General features: G+C 40.2%; 3 protein-coding genes across 6 annotated transcripts in view; 2 read left to right on the plus strand and 1 right to left on the minus strand.

The window, feature by feature from the left end:
• The first annotated feature begins 7 nt into the window (after positions 1–7).
• Positions 8–16,655, plus strand: LOC145777285 (uncharacterized). Its single transcript, XM_082588635.1, has 8 exons — positions 8–73; positions 959–1,142; positions 5,076–5,280; positions 6,151–6,278; positions 6,569–6,730; positions 6,862–6,908; positions 13,057–13,279; positions 13,350–16,655. Exons 2-8 carry the CDS (start codon positions 972–974, stop codon positions 13,494–13,496), a joined length of 1,083 nt encoding a protein of 360 aa, XP_082444761.1. The 5' UTR covers positions 8–73; positions 959–971; the 3' UTR covers positions 13,497–16,655.
• LOC145777286 (metaxin-3-like) lies at positions 16,641–26,364 on the plus strand. Its single transcript, XM_082588636.1, has 4 exons — positions 16,641–17,100; positions 20,232–20,490; positions 21,180–21,311; positions 26,119–26,364. The coding sequence occupies exons 1-4, from the start codon at positions 16,724–16,726 to the stop codon at positions 26,260–26,262; spliced, it is 912 nt and encodes a 303-aa protein (XP_082444762.1). The 5' UTR covers positions 16,641–16,723; the 3' UTR covers positions 26,263–26,364.
• Positions 26,255–26,617, minus strand: part of LOC145777284 (transforming acidic coiled-coil-containing protein 3-like) — a 46,070-nt gene continuing 45,707 nt past the window's right edge. For all 4 annotated transcript variants that reach the window (XM_082588632.1, XM_082588631.1, XM_082588633.1 and 1 more), the window contains one exon: positions 26,255–26,500. In XM_082588632.1, the coding sequence (XP_082444758.1) occupies positions 26,378–26,500 (123 nt within the window). In that variant the 3' untranslated portion in view covers positions 26,255–26,377. The remainder of the gene's footprint in view (positions 26,501–26,617) is intronic.

A 26,617-nucleotide genomic window follows, 5' to 3' on the forward strand; every position in this document is an offset into this window, starting at 1 on the left:
TTTTCATGCCTTTTACCTGAACAGCAATTAAAAGAAGTTATTGTGTTCAAGCAAGAGCTTTTGCATCAAGAAGGTCAGTTTTGTATTCTTTCTATCTGTTCATCTATAATATCAAAGTATTGCATTTGTATTTTGTACTCTCATGCGCAAAAGTGTGTGTTCACTGCAGTGTTTATTAATATTATATTTCCAAATAGTCCACTGAAATAGTGTAATATATATTTTGAGAACAGGTATATATGTGTTTTAGTTGAAGTCTAAAGGTACTAAGACTTTTGCTAACCGTTGTAGTTTTGAAGTTTGTTTAACAGACTGCTCAATACCTGAAGCAAGATAACCTAGAATGTAGCACGGAAATTAATTTGGTTTAATTTTAATCATTTTTTGAAGGTTTGCGAATCCTAATTTATGGTGTTGAAAGCGAAATATTTCAAAACTAATCAAAAGAAACTAGTGTATGTTGTCACTTAATGGGGAATAATCTTGTTCCAAGAGAACACCTTGCTTTGAGCACTCCTATTAACTACGGCTTGAGTAATGCAACATTAACTCCATTGAAGGATGTCATTTTTATTGGCCATCTAGATCAATTAATCAATACCAGTCTCGCTCCAATACATTTCTGTTTGAGGTCATGATTGTGAAGGCAGAGGGATATTATTATTCATGTTATGTTTATACCAGGGATATTATTTAAATAGATTTGGAATCAGTATTGTATTTTAACTTGCCCATTCTTAGCTGGCAGCAGCAACTTAAGGGTTAATAAGTCAGTTTTTGCTTTGGGTTAAGGTTAAACAAACCCTAACCCTTATAGAGTGTATCGTGCAATATCAAAATTGTATCATTCATTAAATGCAAGTTCCAGGAAATTGATCACGAGTAAATGGTTAGAGATGTTATGCAGAACATCGCAAGGGTTTTTCATTTATGTATAAATGTTGTCTTTGTAATTCAGACTGCACTTTAAGATGTTGCTGAACTTGAAAGCAGATGTGGTTTGGAAAGTCTCCACTCTGCACTCCTTCAATGCTGTGGCATTTGGAAAGTTATTTAAGCAAAACATTAATTCCATTGTGACGGTAGGCGAAGATGGCATGGTGTGGGTGTATGAAGTGCCCATAGCGGATGGCCAAATCACGGTGAGCTCTAATTTAAGCTCATAGAATTATCACTGAAGAGTTTTTCTAATTTAATTCAGTAAAATATTTTGAAGTCTTGCAACCTCTGTTCTGGATTCTTTTTGTTAGAGAGAAAATGATGAATTATACAAGAGTGCAACCAAATGATTAAAACTCCATTAAAAGTAAAACAGCCACAATTGTAGTACCAGGCCTCGAAATTCACGGCGGACATGTCCGCCGTCACAGCATATGATGTCCGCGGGAAGTACCATCTAGATCGGTCATATTTGTCCGCCGAGAAATTGCACAGGAACTAGCGATACAAATCGTCATTGCATAGCACGAACGTTGAACAATTGTTGCGAGAATATAATTTCCCGCGCATTCTAGCACGCATCTAGAAAATGGGAATACTGTAGGCTATTGTATCTCTTAGTTTTCATTCAAGCAGGAAAACTTTCGATTTTTACGTTGCTTCGATTGATGACACTGAATCAGCGTAACAAAGGTGAATTCTTCGCCAAGAATCGATGGGAGTACGGTCACGCGCAACTTATTTCAAGTCTTACGTCACAATGTCTGGCTTTGACCTCCGAGTAATATTGATAAGGCAAGGTTGGTTACAGTAAGAAAGAAAAGGCCCAGGGAAAATTCACTTTCGCTCACATTACACGCTAAAATAAACCTAAAGAAAAAAGCCTGGTGAAACTTTGCACAGCAGAAAATAGTAGCGTTAGTGTAGAAGTTTTCCGACTCGTGTCCAGAGCATTGTGACGCAAGAAGCCACACGACCTCGTTCTGTGGAAGTTAATCAGTTATGCAGGCTAGCAGCTACACGGCGCTTTGACTCTTCAAGCGCACGTCGTTGATCTGATGAAAGCCTTTCAGAGGGACTTCATTGCAATTTTAACAAGCCAAGTCCTCTCTTGTGAAGCCCACCTTGCTGCTTTCCTCCTTAACTTGTCTTTTTTCACGTTTTATTGAGTCGTCCTCCTCACTCCATTCGCCCTTGCCAACTTATCAACATTCTCATTCAACCCAAGCAACTTCAAAAGTTCTTTCGGTATTCCTTTTGTCGCCTTAATGCCTTAAAATCGCCAATTCGTTTTCCCGTAGGCACCATGTCTCACTTCCGTACAGCATTGCAGATCTCACACAATTAGTATAAATTCTTCCTCTCATTTTCAACGGAAGTTTTCTACAACATAACAACTCTCGAGCAGTTTCACAACCACCACTGGCATTCAAACTATCTCCTAGATAACAAAAGGGAAAAGGCATTCACTGATTCAACTTCGTCATTCAGCTTTTCAACAGGAGTGGACCAACCATTCTTTTTCAATCTTCTTGCATCTTTCACATTCAAAACCATCTCCGAATCTGCATGTCACTCTCTTCATTTTCCATGCACCCACTTCTTGCATTTCGTACCCATAACAGAATTTGCCATCACTCTTCTTATACGTACACCACAAGGGTCGATTTGCTCATTGTGGTATCCCCCTCCGTTTAACTTATTACAACCTTTGTCTTTTTAATGTTGATTGGCAAACAGTCTGAGCGTCAACATATAAAAACTCAAAGACAAACTGTAGCCTACACTTACTTAGGAAACAGTGCATTCAAGTAGGCTAGTACTGCAAACATGTTTCAGGGTCTTGTTTACCTTGCTCTTCCTGAGTGAACGCAAAAACATGATATTAATTAACTGATTGAAAATTGAATGAGGCTGTTCACCAGGCATTTAGTTAAATAACATGAGGCGTTCTACTGGTGCAAATTAAGCTGAACTATCACAAGATATATAAAGTGACAATCTGTTTTTATTCCGACGTTCCATCAATCAGACACGACTGGCTTCTTCAAGGAAACATCGGAATAAAAGCAGATTGTCACTTTATACATTTTGTGATAGTTTAGCTTAATTTGCACCAGTAGAACGCTTCATGTTATAATTAAACGCATTATTTAATTAACTCATTTTTAAAAACATGAATTTTTAACCAATGTTTTATTTTGGCCGCCGAACGCGAGAATATGGCCGCCGGAAAAAAGCTCTGGTAAGCCGTGCTTGATCGCCGGAAAAATAAAGGAGCTTAGAGGCCTGGTGTATATACGTATATAACAAGTAATGAGAAGCACATAGTGTGTTATCAACTTCTGTTTTTTGCTATAAATTTTAGCTGGAAAAGCAAAAAATTAACAATGACAGCCACACACCCATGTCTAACTCATCTGTGGAAAGTTACAAACTTCAAATTTTTACAGCAGAATGATTGTTGAATTTTTATTTGCATTGTTTATATTTTTGAAAATTGCGAGCAGAATGTTGCTCTTGGCTCGAAGCTGCAGGTTTTCGTCTGACTTTCTTCAGGAGGTTTCATCAGAATAAAATAAACCTAAATGCACATGGTAAAGTATTTATAGTAGAAGAAAAACGAAATAATAATTTGGCTGATCAGAATAATTCAAAATTAACGAAGAAGTTTTAACGCACAAACGAATTCTTTTTGGTGGCATAAGGTTGGATTGAAAGTTTTTATAACGATTGCTTCTTGTGCTACGAGGTGGAACGAGGAACGGTCTTTAGCAAGAATTGAAAACGTTTCCAGTCTGAAGTTCAATGCACATTCTTTGTTATCCTGCAGATGTTGTCCTATTGCAGAGCCACCAGATATGTTTTTGCCCTTTGCAGTTTTGCAAGCTCGGTTTGGTTGATTCCTTGTTTCCTTCTCTAATTATACTACGTAACATTATTTTTGTTTAAGTCACTTCTTTGATACTCCCTAATATTTATTTTTTGGGCGCTGAGTTCGAAAATCATGGTACTTTTTCGTATCATCGTTGCTTTTTGATATGATCACACTTTTGACTATTTTTGCCAATCTGTAATTGTTTGTTATGTTTATACCTCCCATGCTGTTTAGGTAATGGATTTTAACTCTTAGTGATTTGTTAGATCTATTTGAACACGTCAATCACAATTAAACAGCAATTTGTTAATCTCAAGTTTTAAAACTAACGAAACACACTCTTTTCAAAGACTTAAGGACTTCAAAAATGTAAGATACTGTTAAATGAGCTTTTATTTTATGACCAAAAGTATCTTCCCTTATCAAAAACCCCTTGCAATCACCCGTGATTGCACTGCCCTAGTATTCCTGATACCATCTTTGCATTGGCTGAAGTGAATATCGTGGTGAAATGTCTTATCATGCTTCTTGCTAAAGTCCCTAAAAGTTTGTTGAACGAAATCATTATGAAAGCATTGAAAATCAAGTTCAGACATGCGGCACTGTGGTGACTTGTGATCAGTTTCTTCACTAACCCTTTGTAAGTTAGATCTTTATTTGTTTCCAAAAAGAAAAATCAATCACACCTCGAAAAGCTTGCCATTCCTTCCTTTCTATTTTAGGCATTTTGTTCTCCAGGGTTCTTGACGTCAACATGGTAATTATTTGGGGGCCAACAAAATATTGTTTCCATAAGTTTGGCCTCCGATAATTTTGGAAATATTGTTTTCATTTCTTGAAAAACTTCTTGACTTCGTTTATGTCTTAAAACTTCTTGGTTAATTTTGAATTATTCTGATCAGCCAAATTTACAATTCATTTTTTTTCTACTATAAATACTTCACCACTTTTAGGTTTATATTATTCTGACGATAGCTTCTGAAGAGAGTCAGACGAAAACCTGCAGCTTCGAGCCATGAGCAACATTCTACTCGCAATTTTCATGTTTTGTAACCAATCAACTCTTCGAGTTTATGTTTTTCCTGTAGTTTTATTACCACGTTTGTTGTACTGTGGTAAGATATGAATATGTGTTCAATATCATAATGCCTTCAAATAAGAGTAAAGAATTATTGTAATGCTCTGTCGCCTCGCGAGTAGATTTAGTTGTTCATTTGAGAATGACTTCTTTATATATTCTGTGTTTTTTTTTTTATAGCCGATCCGCACCCTTGAAACGAAATGTGGCCCTCTGACTCATGTCTTATTGCATGACATCACCCGGCTGTCTCCAAATGACATGTTAGTATCTGACACAAGAGGTACCAGTGTGTTGTTTTGTGATGGACAAATCCTTGTTCGCAGATGCTCCATTTCAGGAAAAACTCCTCGAACTACTGCTTTAGAGATTGAAGAGAGCAAATGTGAGTTTTTGCCTAGATGTTGTTGACATTGACGTGGCATTTCCTTTGAAAGTTTCAAGCAACGTACAATAAATAAGGCATTCCATTCCGGTATGTGTATTTGCGAGTATTATTTTCACTTTGCTGGCATAGCTAGTACGGTCTGCTACTATTTGGAGAATTCAATTCGGAGAAGCCGATTCGGAGAAATCCTAGTTCGGAGAAAGCCTTTTTCGGAGAATTCTAAAATTCCACATCCGCCGGAAAGCAGCTCTGATAGGCCATGCATGCTTGGTTTCCACAAAAATAAACGAGCTTAGATGTCTACTAGAGTAGGCCTACTCTGGTTAGGCTTACATCAAATCCGATTCGATATATTTGCGCCATAGGAAATGAAGCTAATGCAAAATAAAGTCAATGTTTTGTTTGCGACAACAGGTTATTGCCTCCCCATTAAAACGTACATTTTTGGCAGTTGTACACTGTGTATATATATTTATTTTTTTTGGTTTGATGCAAAAGAAATGCAGTGGGTCACGTCTAACATAGTTGTCCTTGCAGTGGGTCACGTCTAACATAGTTGTCCTTTCGGTGGGCCACGTCTAACATAGTTGTCCTTGCAGAGGTCCTTGCAGTGGGCCACGTCTAACATAGTTGTCCTTACAGTGGGTCACGTGCCCACGTCTAACATAGTTGTCCTTTCGGTGGGCCACGTCTAACATAGTTGTCCTTGCAGTGGGCCACGTCTAACATAGTTGTCCTTGCAGTGGGCCACGTCTAACATAATTGTCTTTGCAGTGGGCCACGTCTAACATAGTTATCCTTGTAGTGGGTCATGTCTAACATAGTTGTCCTTGCAGTGGGCCACGTCTAACATAGTTGTCCTTGCAGTGGGTCACGTGCGAGTTGTTGCTGGCAACAGTGATGGTGACGTAACATGTTTCAACACATTCTCTCATCTGTGGAAGATACGGTTGAATGATCATCCGCTTCAGGCATTAAAAGACCACACACACCAGGTATGGTTGGACAGTGGACCAGAACAATGAAACCATCATAAGTTGATTATTTCTGGTTTTCTTAATTTCACAGAGATTGATGTCGCGCGTATTTTTTCGGTTAAAAGCGAACGCAGGAGAAAGGAGCCACTTTAAAATGTTTTCATTTCATCAAGTTCTTGTGTTTGGTATCAACAACCAGGGATGGGCTTAATCTTGAAGGTCGTCAAAACTGTTGATCTTGCCCGTCCCTGTCATCAACAATTCAACATGCTTCAGACTATTCTGAGGTATCATAGTTGTTTCATCAGAACATGAAGAAGTCGATTTCCTGCATTCTTGCAGTCCACGTTGTCATGGGAAGTGGCGCATCCGGAGACTTCATCCTCGTGGCGGACACAAGTGGATGCATCCACATCATCGATCAAGGGAAGATCATCTCTTCAACATCCCGGGATGTCATTGTGACGTCAGTGAGTTGCGTCTTGATGTTCAAGAGAGTTTCTTTGGTGGAAACAGCAAGTTTATAGAACATCAGCAAGTTTAGAGAACAATTTGATTGTTTGTTGAAACACCAAGCAGGCTAACCTTGTTCTTGATGCAGATGGCTGCCGGAAGGTTTGTGTTGGATGACCAAGATCAACCAGCATTGTGAGTTGGGTTTTCATAGCACGATTCTTACAGTTCAGAAGCGTTTTTACTGGGACTGCGGTGTATTATGTTCAATGAAGAGACATTACCACAATTTCAAACAAAACTGTCGTTAAAAATAATACCAACCTAAATAAACTAGAAGGCCTCTCATTCCCGCAACCCCCACATCAACCTAAATAAGCTAGAAGGCCTGTCATTCCCGCAACCCCCACATCAACCTAAATAAGCTGGAAGGCCTCTCATTTCCGCAACCCCGCACATAAGCGCCGACTCCGGAGGGGCGGCGCCCCCCCGTGAATTTACCTCGGGGTGGCTGCCCCCCGCAAATTATTTTTAAAAAAATCCTAAAGCAAATGTTTCTAAGTTCAAATTTGCGTTAGTTTGACCTTCATTGCGGATCGATCTGAATTAAAAGATCTACTTGTTGCAACAAGAGCGCTGCTACTAAGATTACAAAAGAAACAGAAGTACGGTAGCTGATAAACGCCAGCATGGTGCCGTTGAAGCATACTAACAATGATTGAAAAACGTTTTTCTTGTTTTCTTCCGCTTTGTTTTTTCTTGGGAGTGTCAATAACGAGGTGCTGTTTGCTCAGTTTAGTATCTACGCGTATTAAGAGCTAAAGTTCAAAGTGACTAGCATATAATTCGAAGTAGTCTACAGGCCTCGAAATTCGTTTTTGTTGACGGCGGACAAACGTGTCCGGTCTGAGCAGCTATCTCGGCGGACAAATCAAGTCTCACGGCGGACACACCAGTTTTAGCCATCGATCGTCATGCAGACTCATGCTTAATCACTTTATCTTGAGAATAATTCTTCACCATTTCAGAACTATAACTACGGTTTTAGAAGGCTTTTTAAAAAATCAGTAAAGTCACTCTGAAAGGCTTTCATCAGACCAACGACTTGCGCTTGAAGAGTCAAAGTGCCGTGTAGCTGTTCAATACGTCACATAACTGATTATTGCTACCCCCGAGCGAGGTCGTGTGGCTTATTGCGTCACAATACTCTGGGAGGAGTCGGAAAATTTTTACACCAACGCTACTATTTTCTGCTGTGCAAAGTTTCACAGGCTTTTTTCTTCAAGTTTATTTTTGCGTGTCATGTTAGCGAAAGTGAATTTTCCTTGGGTCTTTTCTTTCTTACTGTAATACCAAAACTTAAAAAAAATTTGTTGCATCTTGCTGTAATAGCCTACTCGTATAATCTAATTTAGTAACCAACCTTGCCATATCATATCATTATCACTCGGAGATCAAAGCCAGACATTGTGACGTAAAACTTGAACTTAATTGCGCGTGATTAGTGTAGAAGTATCTGTACTCCTATCGATTCTTAGCGAAGAATTCACCTTTGTTACGCTGATTCAATGTCATCAATCGTTGAAGCAACGTAAAAATCGAAAGTTTTCCTCCATGAATGGAAGCTAAGGGATACAGTATTCACATTTTCTAGATGCGCGCTAGAATGCGATGGAAAAGATATTATTGTAACAATTGTTCGTGCTATGAAATGACGATTTGTATCGCTAATTCCTGTGTTATTTCTCGGCGGACAAATATGACCGATCTAGATGGTACTTCCCGCGGACATCACATGCTGTGACGGCGGACATGTCCGCCGTGAATTTCGAGGCCTGAGCCTACATTATAAATCTTGGCGATATACAATGGCAGATAGACGCAAACAAACATCAATGCTGACAAACAAACATCAGCATTTTGAATGTAAGCAATCGGTCGGCTAGAAAGTTTGCCCCCCCGGCAATTTTCAAAACCCGGCGCCTATGACCCCGCATCAACCTAAATAAACTAAAAGGCCTCTCATTCCCGCAACCCCCGCATCAACCTAAATAAGCTAGAAGGCCTGTCATTCCCGCAACCCCGCACCAATCTAAATAAGCTAGAAGGCCTGTCATTCCAGCAACCCCCGCACCAATCTAAATAAATTAGAAGGCCTCTCATTCCCGCAACCCGCACATCATCCTAAATAAACTAAAAGGCCTGTCATTCCCGCAACCCCTGCATCAACCTAAATAAGCTAGAAAGCCGGTCATTCCCGCAACCCCCGCATCAACCTAAATAAGCTGGAAGGCCTCTCATTCCCGCAACCCCGCACCAATCTAAATAAACTAGAAGGCCTGTCATTCCCGCAACCCCGCATCAACCTAAATAAACTAAAAGGCCTCTCATTCCCGCAACCCCCGCATCAACCTAAATAAGCTAGAAGGCCTCTCATTCCCGCAACCCCGCATCAACCTAAATAAGCTAGAAGGTCTGTCATTCCCGCAACCCCGCATCAACCTAAATAAGCTAGAAGGTCTGTCATTCCCGCAACCTCGCATCAACCTAAATAAGCTAGAAGGCCTGTCATTCCCGCAACCCTCGCATCAACCTAAATAAACTAGAAGGCCTCTCATTCCCGCAACCCCCGCATCAACCTAAATAAGCTAGAAGGCCTGTCATTCCCGCAACCCTGCACCAATCTAAATAAACTAGAAGGCCTGTCATTCCCGCAACCCCCGCACCAATCTAAATAAACTAGAAGGCCTGTCATTCCCGCAACCCCCACATCAACCTAAGTAAGCTAGAAGGTCTGTCATTCCCGCAACCCCCGCATCAACCTAAATAAGCTAGAAGGCCTGTCATTCCCGCAACCCTCGCACCAATCTAAATAAGCTAGAAGGCCTGTCATTCCCGCAACCCTCGCACTAATCTAAATAAACTGGAAGGCCTGTCATTCCCGCAACCCCGCACCAATCTAAATAAGCTAGAAGGCCTCTCATTCCCGCAACCCCGCACCAATCTAAATAAACTAGAAGGCCTCTCATTCCCGCAACCCCCGCATAGACCTAAATAAACTAAAAGGCCTGTCATTCCCGCAACCCCAGCATCAACCTAAATAAGCTAGAAGGTCTGTCATTCCCGCAACCCCCGCATCAACCTAAATAAGCTAGAAGGCATGTCATTCCCGCAACCCCCGCATCAACCTAAATAAGCTGGAAAGCCTGTCATTCCCGCAACCCCGCACCAATCTAAATAAGCTAGAAGACCTCTCATTCCCGCAACCCCGCACCAATCTAAATAAACTAGAAGGCCTGTCATTCCCGCAACCCTCGCACCAATCTAAATAAACTAGAAGGCTTCTCATTCCCGCAACCCTCGCACCAATCTAAATAAACTAGAAGGCCTGTTATTCCCGCAACCCCCGCATCAACGTAAATAAGCTAAAAGGCCTCTCATTCCCGCATCAACCTAAATAAGCTAGAAGGCCTGTCATTCCCGCAACCCCGCACCAATCTAAATAAACTAGAAGGCCTCTCATTCCCGCAACCCCCGCATCAACCTAAATAAACTAAAAGGCCTCTCATTCCCGCAACCCCCGCATCAACCTAAATAAGCTAAAAGGCCTCTCATTCCCGCATCAACCTAAACAAGCTAGAAAGCCTGTCATTCCCGCAACCCCGCACCAATCTAAATAAGCTAGAAGGCCTGTCATTCCCGCAACCCCGCACCAATATAAATAAGCTAGAAGGCCTGTCATTCCCGCAACCCCCACACCAATCTAAGTAAACTAGAAGGCCTCTCATTCCCGTAACCCCGCACCAATCTAAATAAGCTAGAAAGCCTGTCATTCCCGCAACCCCGCACCAATCTAAATAAACTAGAAGGCCTGTCATTCTCGCAACCCCCGCATCAACCTAAATAAACTAAAAGGCCTCTCATTCCCGCAACCCCCACATCATCCTAAATAAACTAAAAGGCCTGTCATTCCCGCAACCCCCGCATCAACCTAAATAAGCTAGAAAGCCGGTCATTCCCGCAACCCCGCATCAACCTAAATAAGCTGGAAGGCCTCTCATTCCCGCAACCCCGCACCAATCTAAATAAACTAGAAGGCCTGTCATTCCCGCAACCCCCGCATCAACCTAAATAAACTAAAAGGCCTCTCATTCCCGCAACCCCCGCATCAACCTAAATAAGCTAGAAGGCCTGTCATTCCCGCAACCCCGCATCAACCTAAATAAGCTAGAAGGTCTGTCATTCCCGCAACCCCGCACCAACCTAAATAAGCTAAAAGGTCTGTCATTCCCGCAACCCCGCATCAACCTAAATAAGCTAGAAGGCCTGTCATTCCCGCAACCCTCGCATCAACCTAAATAAACTAGAAGGCCTCTCATTCCCGCAACCCCTGCATCAACCTAAATAAGCTAGAAGGCCTGTCATTCCCGCAACCCCGCACCAATCTAAATAAACTAGAAGGCCTGTCATTCCCGCAACCCCCGCACCAATCTAAATAAACTAGAAGGCTTCTCATTCCCGCAACCCCCACATCAACCTAAGTAAGCTAGAAGGTCTGTCATTCCCGCAACCCCCGCATCAACCTAAATAAGCTAGAAGGCCTGTCATTCCCGCAACCCTCGCATCAATCTAAATAAGCTAGAAGGCCTGTCATTCCCGCAACCCTCGCACTAATCTAAATAAACTAGAAGGCCTGTCATTCCCGCAACCCCGCACCAATCTAAATAAGCTAGAAGGCCTCTCATTCCCGCAACCCCGCACCAATCTAAATAAACTAGAAGGCCTCTCATTCCCGCAACCCTCGCACCAATCTAAATAAACTAGAAGGCCTCTCATTCCCGCAACCCCTGCATCAACGTAAATAAACTAAAAGGCCTGTCATTCCCGCAACCCCCGCATAGACCTAAATAAACTAAAAGGCCTCTCATTCCCGCAACCCCCGCATCAACCTAAATAAGCTAGAAGGCATGTCATTCCCGCAACCCCCGCATCAACCTAAATAAGCTGGAAAGCCTGTCATTCCCGCAACCCCGCACCAATCTAAATAAGCTAGAAGACCTCTCATTCCCGCAACCCCGCACCAATCTAAATAAACTAGAAGGCCTGTCATTCCCGCAACCCTCGCACCAATCTTAATAAACTAGAAAGCTTCTCATTCCCGCAACCCTCGCACCAATCTAAATAAACTAGAAGGCCTGTTATTCCCGCAACCCCCGCATCAACGTAAATAAGCTAAAAGGCCTCTCATTCCCGCATCAACCTAAATAAGCTAGAAGGCCTGTCATTCCCGCAACCCCGCACCAATCTAAATAAACTAGAAGGCCTTTCATTCCCGCAACCCCCGCATCAACCTAAATAAACTAAAAGGCCTGTCATTCCCGCAACCCCCGCATCAACCTAAATAAGCTAAAAGGCCTCTCATTCCCGCATCAACCTAAATAAGCTAGAAAGCCTGTCATTCCCGCAACCCCGCACCAATCTAAATAAGCTAGAAGGCCTGTCATTCCCGCAACCCCGCACCAATATAAATAAGCTAGAAGGCCTGTCATTCCCGCAACCCCCACACCAATCTAAATCAACTAGAAGGCCTCTCATTCCCGTAACCCCGCACCAATCTAAATAAGCTAGAAAGCCTGTCATTCCCGCAACCCCGCACCACTCTAAATAAACTAGAAGGCCTGTCATTCCCGCAACCCCCGCACCAATCTAAATAAACTAGAAGGCCTGTCATTCCCGCAACCCCCGCATCAACCTAAATAAGCTAGAAGGTCTGTCATTCCCGCAACCCCGCATCAACCTAAATAAGCTAGAAGGCCTGTCATTCCCGCAACCCCGCATCAACCTAAATAAACTAGAAGGCCTGTCATTCCCGCAACCCCCGCATCAACCTAAATAAGCTAGAAGGCCTGTCATTCCCGCAACCCCGCACCAATCTAAATAAACTAGAAGGCCTGTCATTCCCACAACACCCGCACCAATCTAAATAAACTAGAAGGCCTGTCATTCCCGCAACCCCGCATCAACCTAAATAAGCTAGAAGGCCTGTCATTCCCGCAACCCCCGCATCAGTTTTTGGTGTTCGTCTTTGATCCAAACCAACCAGACAGTTTCAAACTTGTCACACTGAACATTAGAACCAATCAAGGTCTGGTATCCAAGGAAAGTAATGACCCTTGATCTGTAAAAACAAATTTACATTCCCTAATCCCAACCATCACATAGGAAACGCTTTTAGGTCTCTACAACCGCATCCCCGATTTTAAACTATCTTGCTTTCAATATAAAGTTAAACTAATAAAAACGTTTCTTTTACAATTGAGATTGTTCACACTGATTCGTGCAGACCGACGCAGATTGCTTTGGGTTGTGATGACGGGTCGGTGTGGATAATGGCTGACTTCCTGATCGACACTACATCTCCCTATGCCCACATTGGCCACCCTATCAGTCATCTCTGCAGGATTTCCACCCTAAACGATTATGTCAATCCTTCATCACCACGAACCGTTGATATCCTTGCCTGCTGTGGTCACACATCGTCAGCTCAGCTCCTGCAACACGGGAAGGTATGTCAGTCACGTTACACTGCCATAAGATCATTGAACGAGTCTGAGTTGATTTTCTTTTGTTATGCAGGTTATTCATTCCATATCGTTGACTGCATGGCCTGTTTCAATGTACCCCCTCACTGAAGCTATGAAAAAACCTCGCGACGACGAAGATGTGAGCTTAATCCTGATTGGTTGTCAGGATTCTACGTTGCAACTCGTCTCGGTCACGTAATTTTTCATGGCGATAGAATTGTTGTCATAGCAACAGACTGTTCGATGGAACCTTCGCATTGTTTGCGAGGAAAGTGGGTTTTCGGAGTTGTGTCAACTTGATAATTTTTGATAAAAGATATTTGTTTTATTTTCCTCAAACATTTAGACCTGATTTGAAACAGTCCTGGTTTGGGAGTGTGTGGAATATCGCGGAAGCGATGCACTGGTCAGATTTGAAAGCTCATCGATATTTTGAGAGTGTAGAGATGCGCTCATGAAATGCTGGTACTCTGATGAACTCCGCACATTCCAGGCAATTGCAAACAAATAGTTCCATGAAGCTCCACGTTGGCAACGATATTCAGAAGCGACCTACAATTTGACGGTGGTCTGCTCGTACTTCGCATTTTATCAAAATAAAAAACTTCAAATCTCATTGAAAACTTGAAACAAATTGAATACAACGACGACCGGGTGCTTGTTAATTGCAGCCTGCGCCCTTTACTGATGTCACGTAAACTGCGGCTACTCGTGAAACAAACTTAATGTGATCTTGCGTAGTAACCTGACCATTACCAATGCTAATGTTGATATTTGCTGTATATTTTCAAGATGTTTTTCATTGCTAGAACGTGCATTTCATTTATTGCTTTGTGGAGGAGCAAGGCCATGGAACATTTTTATGGAACCGGAGTCTTTCCATAAACTTGCTGTGGAGCTGGAGCCACGAAAAGCTCCGGTTCCAGTTTTGGTTCAGGAACTCATGAGTTAACGAAACACTGAGAGGTCACATTTTGAAGCATTTTTACTGAGAAAATTGTTTCGTCACAGATCAGCTAACAGAGCCATACATTGATCAAATTGTCACGTGTTATGCTTCACATATTTTGCTTTGTTCGTGTAACTGTGCCGTATATTGTGCTTCCGTTCATCTTGCGTAATCTACCTGGATACTTCTTCTCTGAACAAGTAGTTTTTTTCTTTTTCAAATACTTGACCCGTTGTGCTGCGTAATCTTTCTGTATCGTTTCGTGTGTGAGCGAGTTAGGAAGTTTCTCAAATGTTTAGATCTGACCATATTCTTGTTGCTATACTGCATGATTCTCTTGTATTTCTTATAGAATGTTTTCTTATGCTTGCTATTCGCAAAGCCAAAAACGTTCGCTTTTCTGTTTCTATAATGTTGACACACTGTATTTGCTTTAGCAACAAACGCATGAACTGGCAGTATGATTCTGTAGTAACCCTTGAAGGCCAACACGTTGAGTTTGTGCAGTCAAGTAAATATCTTGGTGTGCTTATTGATTACTACATGTTGTGTGACCATAGTGATGTAAAAAGACAAATGAGAGCTTTGTATTGTGCCGCTAATAATGTGCCTTCGTTTGTCAATCGTTGTACTGTGGATGTAAAACGAGCTGTGTTTCGAGCCCGATTGCTCAGTTGGTTAGTGCGTGACTTCGTGAACGATGAAGCTACAAGATCATGTGGCGCTGGTTCAACTCTCGGGGTGTGCGCTTGAGCAACGCATGCTAAGGACTGCTCTCCATTCAACGGCACCTAGTGAATGAAATAATTCCCAGGCAACAACATTTCAACAATCGGAAATTTCACTCTGTCAATCTCGGTGACCGGCCCTGTGTCAAAAGCTTCTACAAATATGCGAAACTACCAGGAACAGCCTATCAAGGCTTTGGCAGTCCGAGGATAAAGATTCCAAGCCAAACCAACCAATCTTATTGCATGCTTCTATATAATTCACACCTGTGCGCCAATGTCTCTACAAAATGGAAAAAAAAGTTTAAAAGTTACCTACAAGGCACATGAACGATTATTTTGTTTACATAGATACGAAAGTGTGAGCACTCACCAAGTTCGTTGTGATGTACTAGCCACCGATGCTCTATTGAGAAAAATGCATATAATTCTGTGTTGCGCTGCTCAGACTCCGAAAATACTCTAATTTGTACCCTGTTTAATGCTGATGTTTATCTAAGATCGAAATTATATGACGTTTCTTGTAAATTATTGTACAAGGAGGACTGAGTTGGGCGATGACACTTTACTAATCAGAAGACTTCGTGTAGCAGCAATCCTCTCTTGCATTACCTTTGCAGGCCTCTAAGCTCCTTTATTTTTCCGCCGACCAAGCATGGCCTACTGGTGCTTCTTCCCAGCGGCCAAATTTTCACGCCTGGCAGACAAAATAAAACAAAATTCGTGTTTTTAAAACTCCGTTACCGTAATTAATATCATGTTTGTGCGCTCACTTATGAAGAACAACGTAAACGAGGTCTTGAAAGATATTTGCAGTCGCAGCCTATAAAATAAACTGCTTCCCATGTAACAGCAAAGCTAGTCATCGGGTTCTTATAGATCGACAATCGGACCTATTGCGAAACCTTTATCAGCAACGTTTCTAGTCGGCGTGTGAGAGACTTTGATTTGTTTGCGAGAAAGGTTGCGAATGCGAGTGAAGAGAAAAAAGTTTCACATACAAACGCGAGTCGAGAAAAAAATGCCAACACCGACAGAGTGGAGAAATGTTGGCTTGTGGAATCCGGCGCGATGGTTACGGCGGCCATGGCCGCCGAGAGCTTTGAGGCCTGCGTTTAGTTTTTCCCCTTTAGGGCTACTTGTATTTTTTTTATGTAACTCCGTATGGATGTTTAAACATGTGGCCTATGCATATCTGAAAGATGTAAATAATAAAAAAAATGTTTCACTTCATGACAAAGTCAACGCAGGTAGCCTATACTTTTTCGCCAAAAGACGCTTACAATATGGATTCATGAAATTCAGTACCGTAGCCTATTACTTTGCATGCGGAGCCTACTTACCATCCCCTGGGAACTTTGATATGTTCATATTCACTTAGTTTTTTAATGATTGCCATGTTTTGGTCCGTTACGATATTTTAGTTGGTTAATGGAGGCTTGAAGTGTAAAATTTACTTTTTTTAGTGATTGTTTAGTGTTGAAGATTATCCTTGTCAGAAGAATTGTTTGTCATATCTTTCTGTATGGTGTATGCAACGTAATGAAAAAAATTGGCTACCAGATGGGGCTATGCGCCTTGTAACTTTTGTCCGCGGCCAATAGCTTTTATGAAGCTATTCAAAGTGCTTGTGCCATTTTCTTTGAAAAAAAATTACTAACTTTTACGTCTGTTTGTCAGAGACTCTAGGAATTTCACTTATGAAGTTAAATCATAGGAATGCTTGATATGTTAGCCTAGCCCTTGAAAATGAATTTAAAATGTTGGGATGAGGGCTGGGGATTACCCTCAATTGATATTGAATGTCTATCTGCATTGACGTATGCAAATTTTGCAAAAGTTCCTATCACAAAGACTCAAGCTCTTCCGAAAGACACAATTACAGGAAACTTGCCGGAATTAGAAGAAAATGGTCTAATTTATTCTCGAACATTCACAATAATAGGAATTTTTCGAAGAGGTGGTTTCAACGCTGACTTCCAGCTCACTGAAAATCAGAATGCAGACACCTTGGCTTATCTTGCTATGATTAAAGCAAAGTTACTTCCAGCTATTTTATATACAATGTGGATTGATGCGGAAAACTACACAAAAGTCACCAGACCAGCTTATGCAAAGGCATGTGGGTATGTGCAGTTAGTTAAAATATAGCGTGTGATTCAACAAAGATGATTCTTTTTATTGCTTTCATAACACGTCTTTCCTTTAATTTAAAATCTGCAATGCATTTATCTGGCATTTTTGTCTTACACTGACTAGCGTTAATCAAATCATTTCTTGCAATTGGTCAATGCCAGCAACCACGTGAGGCTAGCACATGCAAAATGATGCTCAATTATTAACTGATCTATAATATTCAAGCTGCTTGAATTACTTGCGACTAGAGATGTAAAAAAAACGGTTTTTTTTGTTTTTAAAAAAAACGAGCTCGTTTTTTTTTTGTTTTTTATCGTTTTTTTTGTTTTTTATTCGTTTTTTTTGTTTTTTTTACCTATTTTTTTATTAAATGTCACAATATGCAGCAATTAGGGTAAACTCATTGCAATAGCGTCTCTTTCAACAAAAAAATAGTCTCATAACTCGTATAACATCTTTCAAATGAGACAATATGTCTCTCAAGTCTCAACACACGAGCCATAAAGGTTTCTCATCGACTCAAATAGTAACACAGTGTCCTATGGTTGGCACATCTCAAGTATTGTCTGTAATTTGGTTCAGCCAGTTGTTAAATGCAGTACCACACTCGTGTACAGTTTCGAAGCCACCTGGGATTTTGGTTAATGGGCATGTTACGTTAGGACTAGGTGGTCAGGGTCCTGTTTCTCTACTTCACAAAGGCACTTTTCCCCAGCACACCACACCATTACCAGTACAACGTCAAGAGATTGTTCCAGTTGATGTGCATTTGGTGCAAACGTGATGAAAATCACACAAGCGGTTCTCGAGTTATAAGTGAAATAACCTTAGCCACTAAGTGGCTTTATAGATAAGGAGCAATAGAAAAACGGCCATATTGGCCATATCTCAAGAAGCGCTCAACATATTTACATAAGTTTTAGCTCTACCACCATGTTTTATGGGGTGGGCTATCTGTTTATGAATATTAAAACAAGTTTTGGCTACTACTTTTTGAGCTAAAAAGAAATTAACCTCTTGTCGTTACGCACCAATAAAACCATGGTGCGTAAATTAAAAAAAAAAATAATTGGGTAGAAGAAAGATTGATGACAAGTTTGGCAAAAGCAGTGTAGTGCTAAAGTCCCAACTTTTAGCCCAAATCACATTTAAATGTAGTGAAAGATGGAAACGTTTTGATGTTTTTTTATTCTCCCTGAAGAGATTCAATAATCCTTTGTGACGTCATAGTCATATTTGTTTTCCCTTAATCACACCATTGTGCTGTCATAGACATGTTTAAAAGAAGTATGGTTATTGGTTGCACTTAATCCATCCAATTTGAACTAGTTTGCAGAACTTTGAGACTTTAGCACTTTTTTGTTTTTGCCTAACTTTTCGTCAATCTTTCCTCTGCCCAATAAAAAAAATTAAAGTTTGCATCATGGTTTTATTGGTGCGTAACAAGAGGTCAATTTCTTTTTATCTCAAAAAGCAGTAGGCCTAGTTCTCAAATAAAATAAGTTTTCATCTTTGATGTTTGTTTTGTATCTTTATCCTGCATTGTGGGAATATGGGTAAAACTTTATTCTTGTCAGGAAAAGCATTATAAAGCATTTATTCACTATGTGAACACTGAGCAGTGCTGAAAAACTCCACTTTAAAGGAAAAATTTCTTCATTCAAGGTTGGTAGAATGGTAGTTACTAGCAATAGTCAACATGGGTGGTGGGCATTTGAAAGGAACATTAACCTAAACCTTTTGCTGACAAATGCACTAACTTTTGACAGCTAAAAATATCAGTGATAAGGTCTCTTGCATTACATGTCCCAAATAATCTGCAAGAAGCATCAATGACGAAGTGTCCAATCCAAGATCTTACAACACACGAAAATAATACTTCTGTTTCAACATTTATAAAGCATATACATCGTTGGCAAGCTATCAGTTACAAAACATGTTTAAACAAGCTATTGGCAATAGCTTGCATTAGTAAATTACCACGTCCACAAACAAGGTAAATGTGTGTACTGAATACTGCCACCTTGTTTTGTCAAAATTTCGTCAACCCATTGAGTGTGTACAAGAATAACCAGTACCACAGTATACTAACATCATAGGCTAACTTCCATAAAAGGAAAAAGAAATTAACTCATCTACATTATGTCATGTATCAAATTTCATTAATTCAATGTTTGTCAGGTCTACTGCCACAAACATGCCAGAGAATGAAGAAAAAAGCGAAACAACATAGGTCCTCATAGGACTATGCAAGAACATATGCTGCCAAACACAAACACTTAGGAATTTCAGCACACCAATAAAACTATTTTTAGTAATTTAATGTTTTTCAAGAGCACTATAATGAAACTAAGCTGTAAATTGCAAAAAAATTGCAACTTTTCCAGAAAAATATGAAAAAAAACAAAAAAAACCAAAAAACGAGTGTTTTTTTTGGCTCAATTTTTTTTTGAAAAAAAACACGTTTTTTTTTAAAAAAAACGGTTCGTTTTTTTTGCATTTACATCTCTACTTGCGACATAACAGCTTCACATTTACCTACATATGTTCGAACAGTTCGCATCTCTAAATGGCCATACAATTTCTCTCCGAAGCGGTTTCTCTGCAACGGGATACACCATTTAATAACTGCCTTGCCGCCCGGATTTCCTTCTCACTTAAAAATGACCGGACACCTTTTAAAGATTTTCAGTTTTTGGTCAATGAATATCTTTCAGACGAATATCATGTGTTTGCCTGGAAAACATTATCCAGTACACTGAGAAGGACGAGTTCAATCAGAAGATTTCAACAGCAACTTAAAACACTGTGATCATCTTCTTGAAAATGTGACCATATTCTGACCCCTGGTTCTTCTCTCACCAATTTTCGGAGTGATTTTTTCAGGAGAGATTTGGAAAGTCTTGATGGTTACCCTGGAAGCTACACCGTTGTGGTTACCGTGGCATAGCTCGCTGTTTATAGCGAGTACTCAGCCTTGTGCTGGCTCCCAGGAAAACGCTCATTTCTACACAACCTTAATTTTGTTAAATTTATGTCAAAGACGAGTTCGCCACGTGAATTAGCCCAGTGACGTATCACTCAATCGAAATGACGTAACTTTGTTATGAATTTTTTGTAGATTTCCTTGGAGCCTCTGGTACCCAAATAAAATGCGGCAGAATGCGCAGCGATTTCTTGCTCAGTCCAAGAGAAACTTGTTGGATTTGTGTGAAATGGAGAAGACATTTTGTAGAGACGCACGCATCTGCCTCACCACATTCGACAGAATGTTGGACGGAAGTAATTTCATTTTTGGTGATTCTCCAACCACCTTGGATGCTTTTTTGTTCGGTCACCTTGCACCATTGTTACGTGCACCGTTTGTCACCGAGCTGAAGGTTCGTCATTGTGATAACAAGTTGGTTGAAGCATAGACTCGGTATCAACGAAATAGCCTTTAAATATCAAACATAAATATTTGAAAGGAAACATCACTTGTCGTTATGACATATTACTTCTTTATGTTGTTCTGACGTGTTTGATCCTTCGGCTGATTCTTGTTGGCGAACTAACTGCAGATCATTGCCTTGTGATTGTGTATGGCATGCCGATGGTGCTTTGAACCAAGGCTGCGCAAACTGTGCCCACAATTTTAATCTTTACCATAAACTTATAACGTCTGGTAATTATTTTATACTTCGGCAACTTTATAAAATCATTAAATGCCAATTCAACGGAACCTTCCATGAGGCAGGGCGGCAGCTGGGAGGTTATTTCTTAAGCGCTCAATTATTGTTGTCACATCTAGCGCAGCTGTGGCCTCACATCTGGTTTTGTATATTTGCGAACCAATTTGTAACCCACGTGTTGTAGATGCGTGGTGGTTGATGAAAGTTTTTTTCTTTTATCTATCAAGCTCCACACAACCCGCCCCCGAATTATCAACGACCCATTAGGATCACTATATTGTGGAATGTTTCCATCCGAGCGCTGGCCAGTGTGGCCACGGCATGCGGCAAGAACCAGGCCATTCGCTATGGAGAAGAACATTGTCTCACCTTCAAATACGTTTCATGATGCTTTTCAGAATCATTTGCAGTCATGTGAGAATCTCTGCAAGTTTATTTCTCGCACGGAGAAGTTTCACTCCGGACACGTGCGGTCAGCCTGCAAAAGTGATCCGGCCACTGAATCCACGATGAAATTGAAAACTAATCATGTGAGTGTCATCTGGGTCACTGAGTGATGTTTCAAGCGTGCGATGCAGTAGGCTGCTTTCCCAATGAATAAATATGAGATTGGTTGAGTAGGGTGGTCAGAAGGTACCCCTACACCAATTCATTGTGTATGAAAGCATCCATAAATTCTCCTCTTAAAACGCACGTGACGTCACTGTTATAGCATTGTTTGTTTGAATGGTTGAGTATCCTAACTGTTCTTCATAGTTTAGTTATTTATTTAATATGTAAATTTGTGTTTATTCGGGCTAGTTGTGCTGATATTAATCTTTTGTATTTTTTTGTTTCGATCCAGTTGTGCTGATGAATCCTTTTGGAAGAAAACCGGTTCCACAACATAAATTATAACTTTTATTGAAATACTGCTGTGCGTGTTAGCCTAGCCAAATATTTCAAGGTTTAGACCAGCGTTTCTCAAAGTGGGCGAAATCGCCCCCCTGGGGGCGATTTTGAGCGCCAGGGGGGCGAAAAAATCAAAGGGGGCGATCGGGGGGCGAAAATACTCGAAGGGGCGAATTTATCAAACCACCAATAACAGTCCAACGCGCTAACAACAGTCCAACGCGCAAACCATTTACTGCAAATAGATGATTCCACCTTGACCGACAATGTATCGCTGCTGCTTGGATATGTGCGTTTTGTTCATAATATGAGAACAAGAAGAAATGATTTTTGCGCTCAGTCTTCCTACAGATATTCGGGCATCAAGCATCTTAAATGCAGTAAAAAACTTCTACGAAGAGAAGGGGATTCCACTGAAGAATATTCTACAATGCGCAACTGATGGTGCTCCGGCAATGGTAGGAAAGCATCGAGGGTTCATTGCACTGATGAAAAGAGCAATTCCTGGACTTATTGCAATACATTGTGTAATTCACCGTCAGGATTTGGTTGCCCGTAGCCTAATCTCAGTCCTGAACTGCATGAATCACTGAATATTGTGATAAAATACGTCAACAACAAGATAAGTGCAAGTCAAGATGGTTAACAGTTTCCCAATTTGAGCGAGAATGTTATTACAGAAGAATAACGGCAAAAATACTGCTCACATTTAGACATGTTTCATAAAGACATGAAACTTCGCTTTCCAGATTTCGTGGACTTCCATGTTCCAAACTGGGTGGTACAACCATTTTCTACCGAACCTACATACATACTGTAGAAGTGGAACTTCAAGAGCAGTTCATTGATATGCAAACAGATGATGAGTCCAGTGATATTCAAAAATGATCGATACGATTTATTTTGGTGCCAGGTTGCTGGCAAATATGAGCTTCTCTGGAAAGAAGCTAGAATGTGGATTTTGTCTTCATATATGGTTGAAAAGGGGTTTTCGGCTGTGGCATTGATGCTTTCAAAGCAAAGAAACGCTTGCTAGTTCATAAACGGGGTGATCTTCGACTCTATCTTACGAAGACGTCGCCAAACATTTCAAAACTTTGTAAAAGTCGCCAAGCTCATCCATCCCATTGAACATTATCATGTATTTATGTTACAGTCAATTTCGTTGATTAAATTCCTAAAACTAAATTTGTCTATCCAGGGCCGTTGACAGGATTTCTCGGGCCCGGTACCCATTCATTTTCGGGCCCCCTTCACCGACAAATTGCTGTTAAAATGAGGATGACACATGCCGTTCAAAGTAGAAAATTAAGAGGAATATCATTTAAATATATTCTCAAAGATTTGTCGTATCCACGAATTTCCCCAACTGTGCCATTACGCATAGCCTAATTAGGGATTTCTCCAAAAACCACAAAATCCTTGCTCTCAATCATGATCTTCGTCGGTATGTTAAAATTGTTGGAGTTTTCGGCTGAAATTAATTCTTTGTAAAGTAGAGTAGCGGTAGGAGAGTAAAACATTTTGGGGGGGCGAACATAATTTGCCCAAATTTTGTCTTTGCGTATATTATATTTTCAAAAATGCAAAATTACTCACAATCTCTGAGGTGTTGCCAGAGTTAGGATTAAAGTTAGGAAGGATTAAGGAAAGGGCTAGAGTTAGGAATATGTTTAGGGTTTTGATCTTTGCCCAGGACTAAAAAAAATTCCAAATACAAGTTTTTGTTTTCAACAGCTTTAAACTTTGCTCAAATTAAGGCAGAATTCCTTATCTGGCAACAATACTGAGGCTATTCTTACACTATATAGTGTAAATATAGCCATAGCCAAAAAAAACACGTACAACAGCAAAACAAGGCTGAACTTACTTTAATCTACGTTCATAGTCTGTGTCCCAATTAAATAAACCATCAAATTAAAACATCCTTGTGTATCTCAAAAAAATATACGGTATATTAAGCCTAACTGGATTCAAAAAAACTTGAACTGAGACTTCACCAATAACTGGATAACAATAATTGCCGAATATTCATGTCACCAGATTATAATTTATGAAAATCTCCAGCCCAACTTCAATAAAAGGCCTGACCAAAAGTAGCTCAATCTTTTCAATTTAAAGATACTCCAAAGACTCAATATTTGTAAATTTGCATTGAAAAAACCTAAAATGACAATCCGTTTACTTATCAAACCATGCTGCTTCAAATCCTACAGCCTGAAAAGAATTTGACAGTTTATCATGCAGCATGCTATGTGCATCAAACTTCCACCTTTGAACAAAACTACTTTTGATACCAAAAATATTGATATTATATTACAATGAAATCATAGTCAATGTTTTTTCAGAAGATCTTTACAAAGATAATCTTACTTCACAATGAAGCAGCTAGGCCTACTCAAATCACAAGCACTGAAGAAAAATGACTCCCAGATAATAACTTCAAACTCAATCGTTGCCACAAAACACATACCACATTACCAAAACATGACACAAAAATAGCACTGTTTGCATTGCCTGATATATTAACTGCATGAATTGGATGACAAAACAACATAACATGTGTCTTTATATTTGATTGTTGTTGCTCTAGTCTATAATACTGTGTCATCGATAGTAAATAGCTGAGCATATCAACCCTGAGACTGGCAAAGACAAACAGCAGTTTATGCAAAAAAATTCAATATAGATAGCAGTTGAACCATAGCTCACAAAAACATGAAACTAAATACAGGAAAATTTACAAGTTGTTTTCATTTAAATTTAATATACTTTTTCACTTTGTACATAACTATAGTTAGTGGCCGGGATCAAGTGCTCACAAAAGTGGTGTGTATGTGGCCTCACAACTATTGATTATTAATATTATTAAAGTTTATAACAAATGCTTATTTTGTTTGACCATATCTAAAAATGATAAGCTATAAAGTCAAGTTTTGCGAGCATAGCATAATTCGTGGTAAAATTGACTTATCCAATAATTGGATAGTTTTGCCCAAACATTTTTACAAACAACTACGGTACATTAGTGGGATATAGAGAAAAAACAAAAAGCCTCATAAAGTTTCCAGTACCCAGTAGGCTTTTAAATCTTACCCATGAAGAAATGCAGCGTACATGTTAGTGAATATCATTAATAAGCTTACCTCTGTTTTCCAACTGTGCTTTTTTACAGTTCTATTTTGCAGTTGTCGAATCGAAACTTATCATTCTGCCCAGATTACAATAGGCTACCACATGCAACAGTTTTCAAAGTCGGTGATAATACATTTACATTTATTGGAAAATATTAATGTATCTCATAAATTACAACAACTATCATATGTAAAGTTTCTAAACTGGTGAGGCGTCGAAACATTGTGGTAAGATTGATTTGCCCAAATAACTGGACATTTTTGCCCAAATTAGCGACATTTTTTTTCAGTGGGGTAGCGACCGCCTCCCTCTGCCCCTCATCTCCTACGGCTATGATGTAGATGCAAGTAGCTAGAAGTGATTACCACCAAAAATATTTATATATTCAGAATTAAAGAGTGGGTGAAGAAAAATATTTCGTACGTATTTTTGAAAAAAAAAATCATGGTTAGGGAAATCGCAATACCCAGAAGGGGGCCCGGTACTTTATCATCTGACGGTTGAAGTGGCTGTTTTAACCTCTGATGGCAATTCCTTTAGATCTGATTATTTTAAGATCTTGATAATGTTTGAAGTCGCGGGGAATATTTTAAACCCGGGCCCCCTAAATATTCCGGGCCCGGGTCCAAAAGTACCACCTAAACCCCCCTGTCAACGCCCCTGTGTCTATCACTCTATCAATGTTTATTTTACTTGGCAGAATTAGGGGGGCGAAATTTTATTTCAATAACGAAAAGGGGGCAATGGACTAAAAAAGTTTGAGAAACACTGGTTTAGACTGTAGAGAAAAAAAACTATTGATTTGTTTTCTTAGTGATTGCTTCTGTATTAGGCAGATCACCCATTTGAGGAAGTGTCTTAGTACCAGACCGCCTCTTCCAGTTAGTTTTTCCACTTTTGAGAAATCGACAAAATTATGAAATATGCGATAACATTGTTACAATGTTTAATACAGTATAATAGTGACATCAGTTGCAAAGTAGGCAACTGTTTTTATTTCGTGCAGGCAGAATTCTCTATTGTGACACTTTATGATGGTTCCTTCAGGTGGACTATCTGTAAATGTCATTGAAGGTGAGGCCCAGCTGCAAGTTTACCAACGTGTCCGACCTTGCATGTCAACCCCTACTTTTAATGCCCACGCCGCTATTTTGAAAGCAAATAGTGAAGCTTTTTTTCCAAGTTGAGCCATTCAAGATCACTGAATGAAACACAGTTCCCTGCAGAATATGAGGCTCCTTTCGGCTCAAAAAGTGTATTCCTTTTGTAACACCGTGATGCAATCAACTGACCTTGTGCATGCATTTGCAGGTGATAGCTGCATGCGTCGCTGTGGCTACAATGTCTATTTATGCCGTCACAAGCGGGGTTCTAACTGAACGACGAAGTAAGCTGGCTCAACGGATCGAAAACTACAAATCGGCACGGGGCTCCGAACTGGCGTCGATTGATTGAACAAGACTTGCTATATTTTAAGATTATGTGAAAACATACAGAGCAAGTGGCGACCTCAACGATACATCAGCAGCTTGTGGAAATAAAATCAATAAAATATCACGCCTCGGTGGAGCTAATGTTGCTGTTGTTCAATGAGATCGTCGCAAATTTTTGTTAGTTCTTGATTTTCTTTCGTCTTTTGGTCGAATTGGGATTGCAATGACTTCGATTGATTTTCCAGGAATTTACATCTGGCCTGCAAAGACAAACGTTTCAGTTACACGTGTCGCGCGTTGACTACCTGGCCAGACTAGATCTTCGTAGAATCAACACGTGACAGCAGCCGTGCATTGTACGCAGCACAAACGAGCGT

Source organism: Aplidium turbinatum, chromosome 9 (assembly GCF_918807975.1).
Source record: "Aplidium turbinatum chromosome 9, kaAplTurb1.1, whole genome shotgun sequence".
Classification (NCBI taxonomy): Eukaryota; Metazoa; Chordata; class Ascidiacea; order Aplousobranchia; family Polyclinidae; genus Aplidium; species Aplidium turbinatum.

Bases quoted from the DNA above. Each gene is read 5' to 3' on its own strand.
- LOC145777285 (XM_082588635.1), top strand. From the start codon at position 972: ATGTTGCTGAACTTGAAAGCAGATGTGGTTTGGAAAGTCTCCACTCTG. The intron at 6,279-6,568 runs GTATGGTTGGAC...TTGTTTCATCAG, and splicing joins TAAAAGACCACACACACCAG to AACATGAAGAAGTCGATTTC. The intron at 6,731-6,861 runs GTGAGTTGCGTC...TTCTTGATGCAG, and splicing joins GGGATGTCATTGTGACGTCA to ATGGCTGCCGGAAGGTTTGT.
- LOC145777286 (XM_082588636.1), top strand. From the start codon at position 16,724: ATGAATTTAAAATGTTGGGATGAGGGCTGGGGATTACCCTCAATTGAT. The intron at 17,101-20,231 runs GTATGTGCAGTT...AATTTTTTGTAG, and splicing joins GCTTATGCAAAGGCATGTGG to ATTTCCTTGGAGCCTCTGGT. The intron at 20,491-21,179 runs GTTCGTCATTGT...GATGCTTTTCAG, and splicing joins CGTTTGTCACCGAGCTGAAG to AATCATTTGCAGTCATGTGA.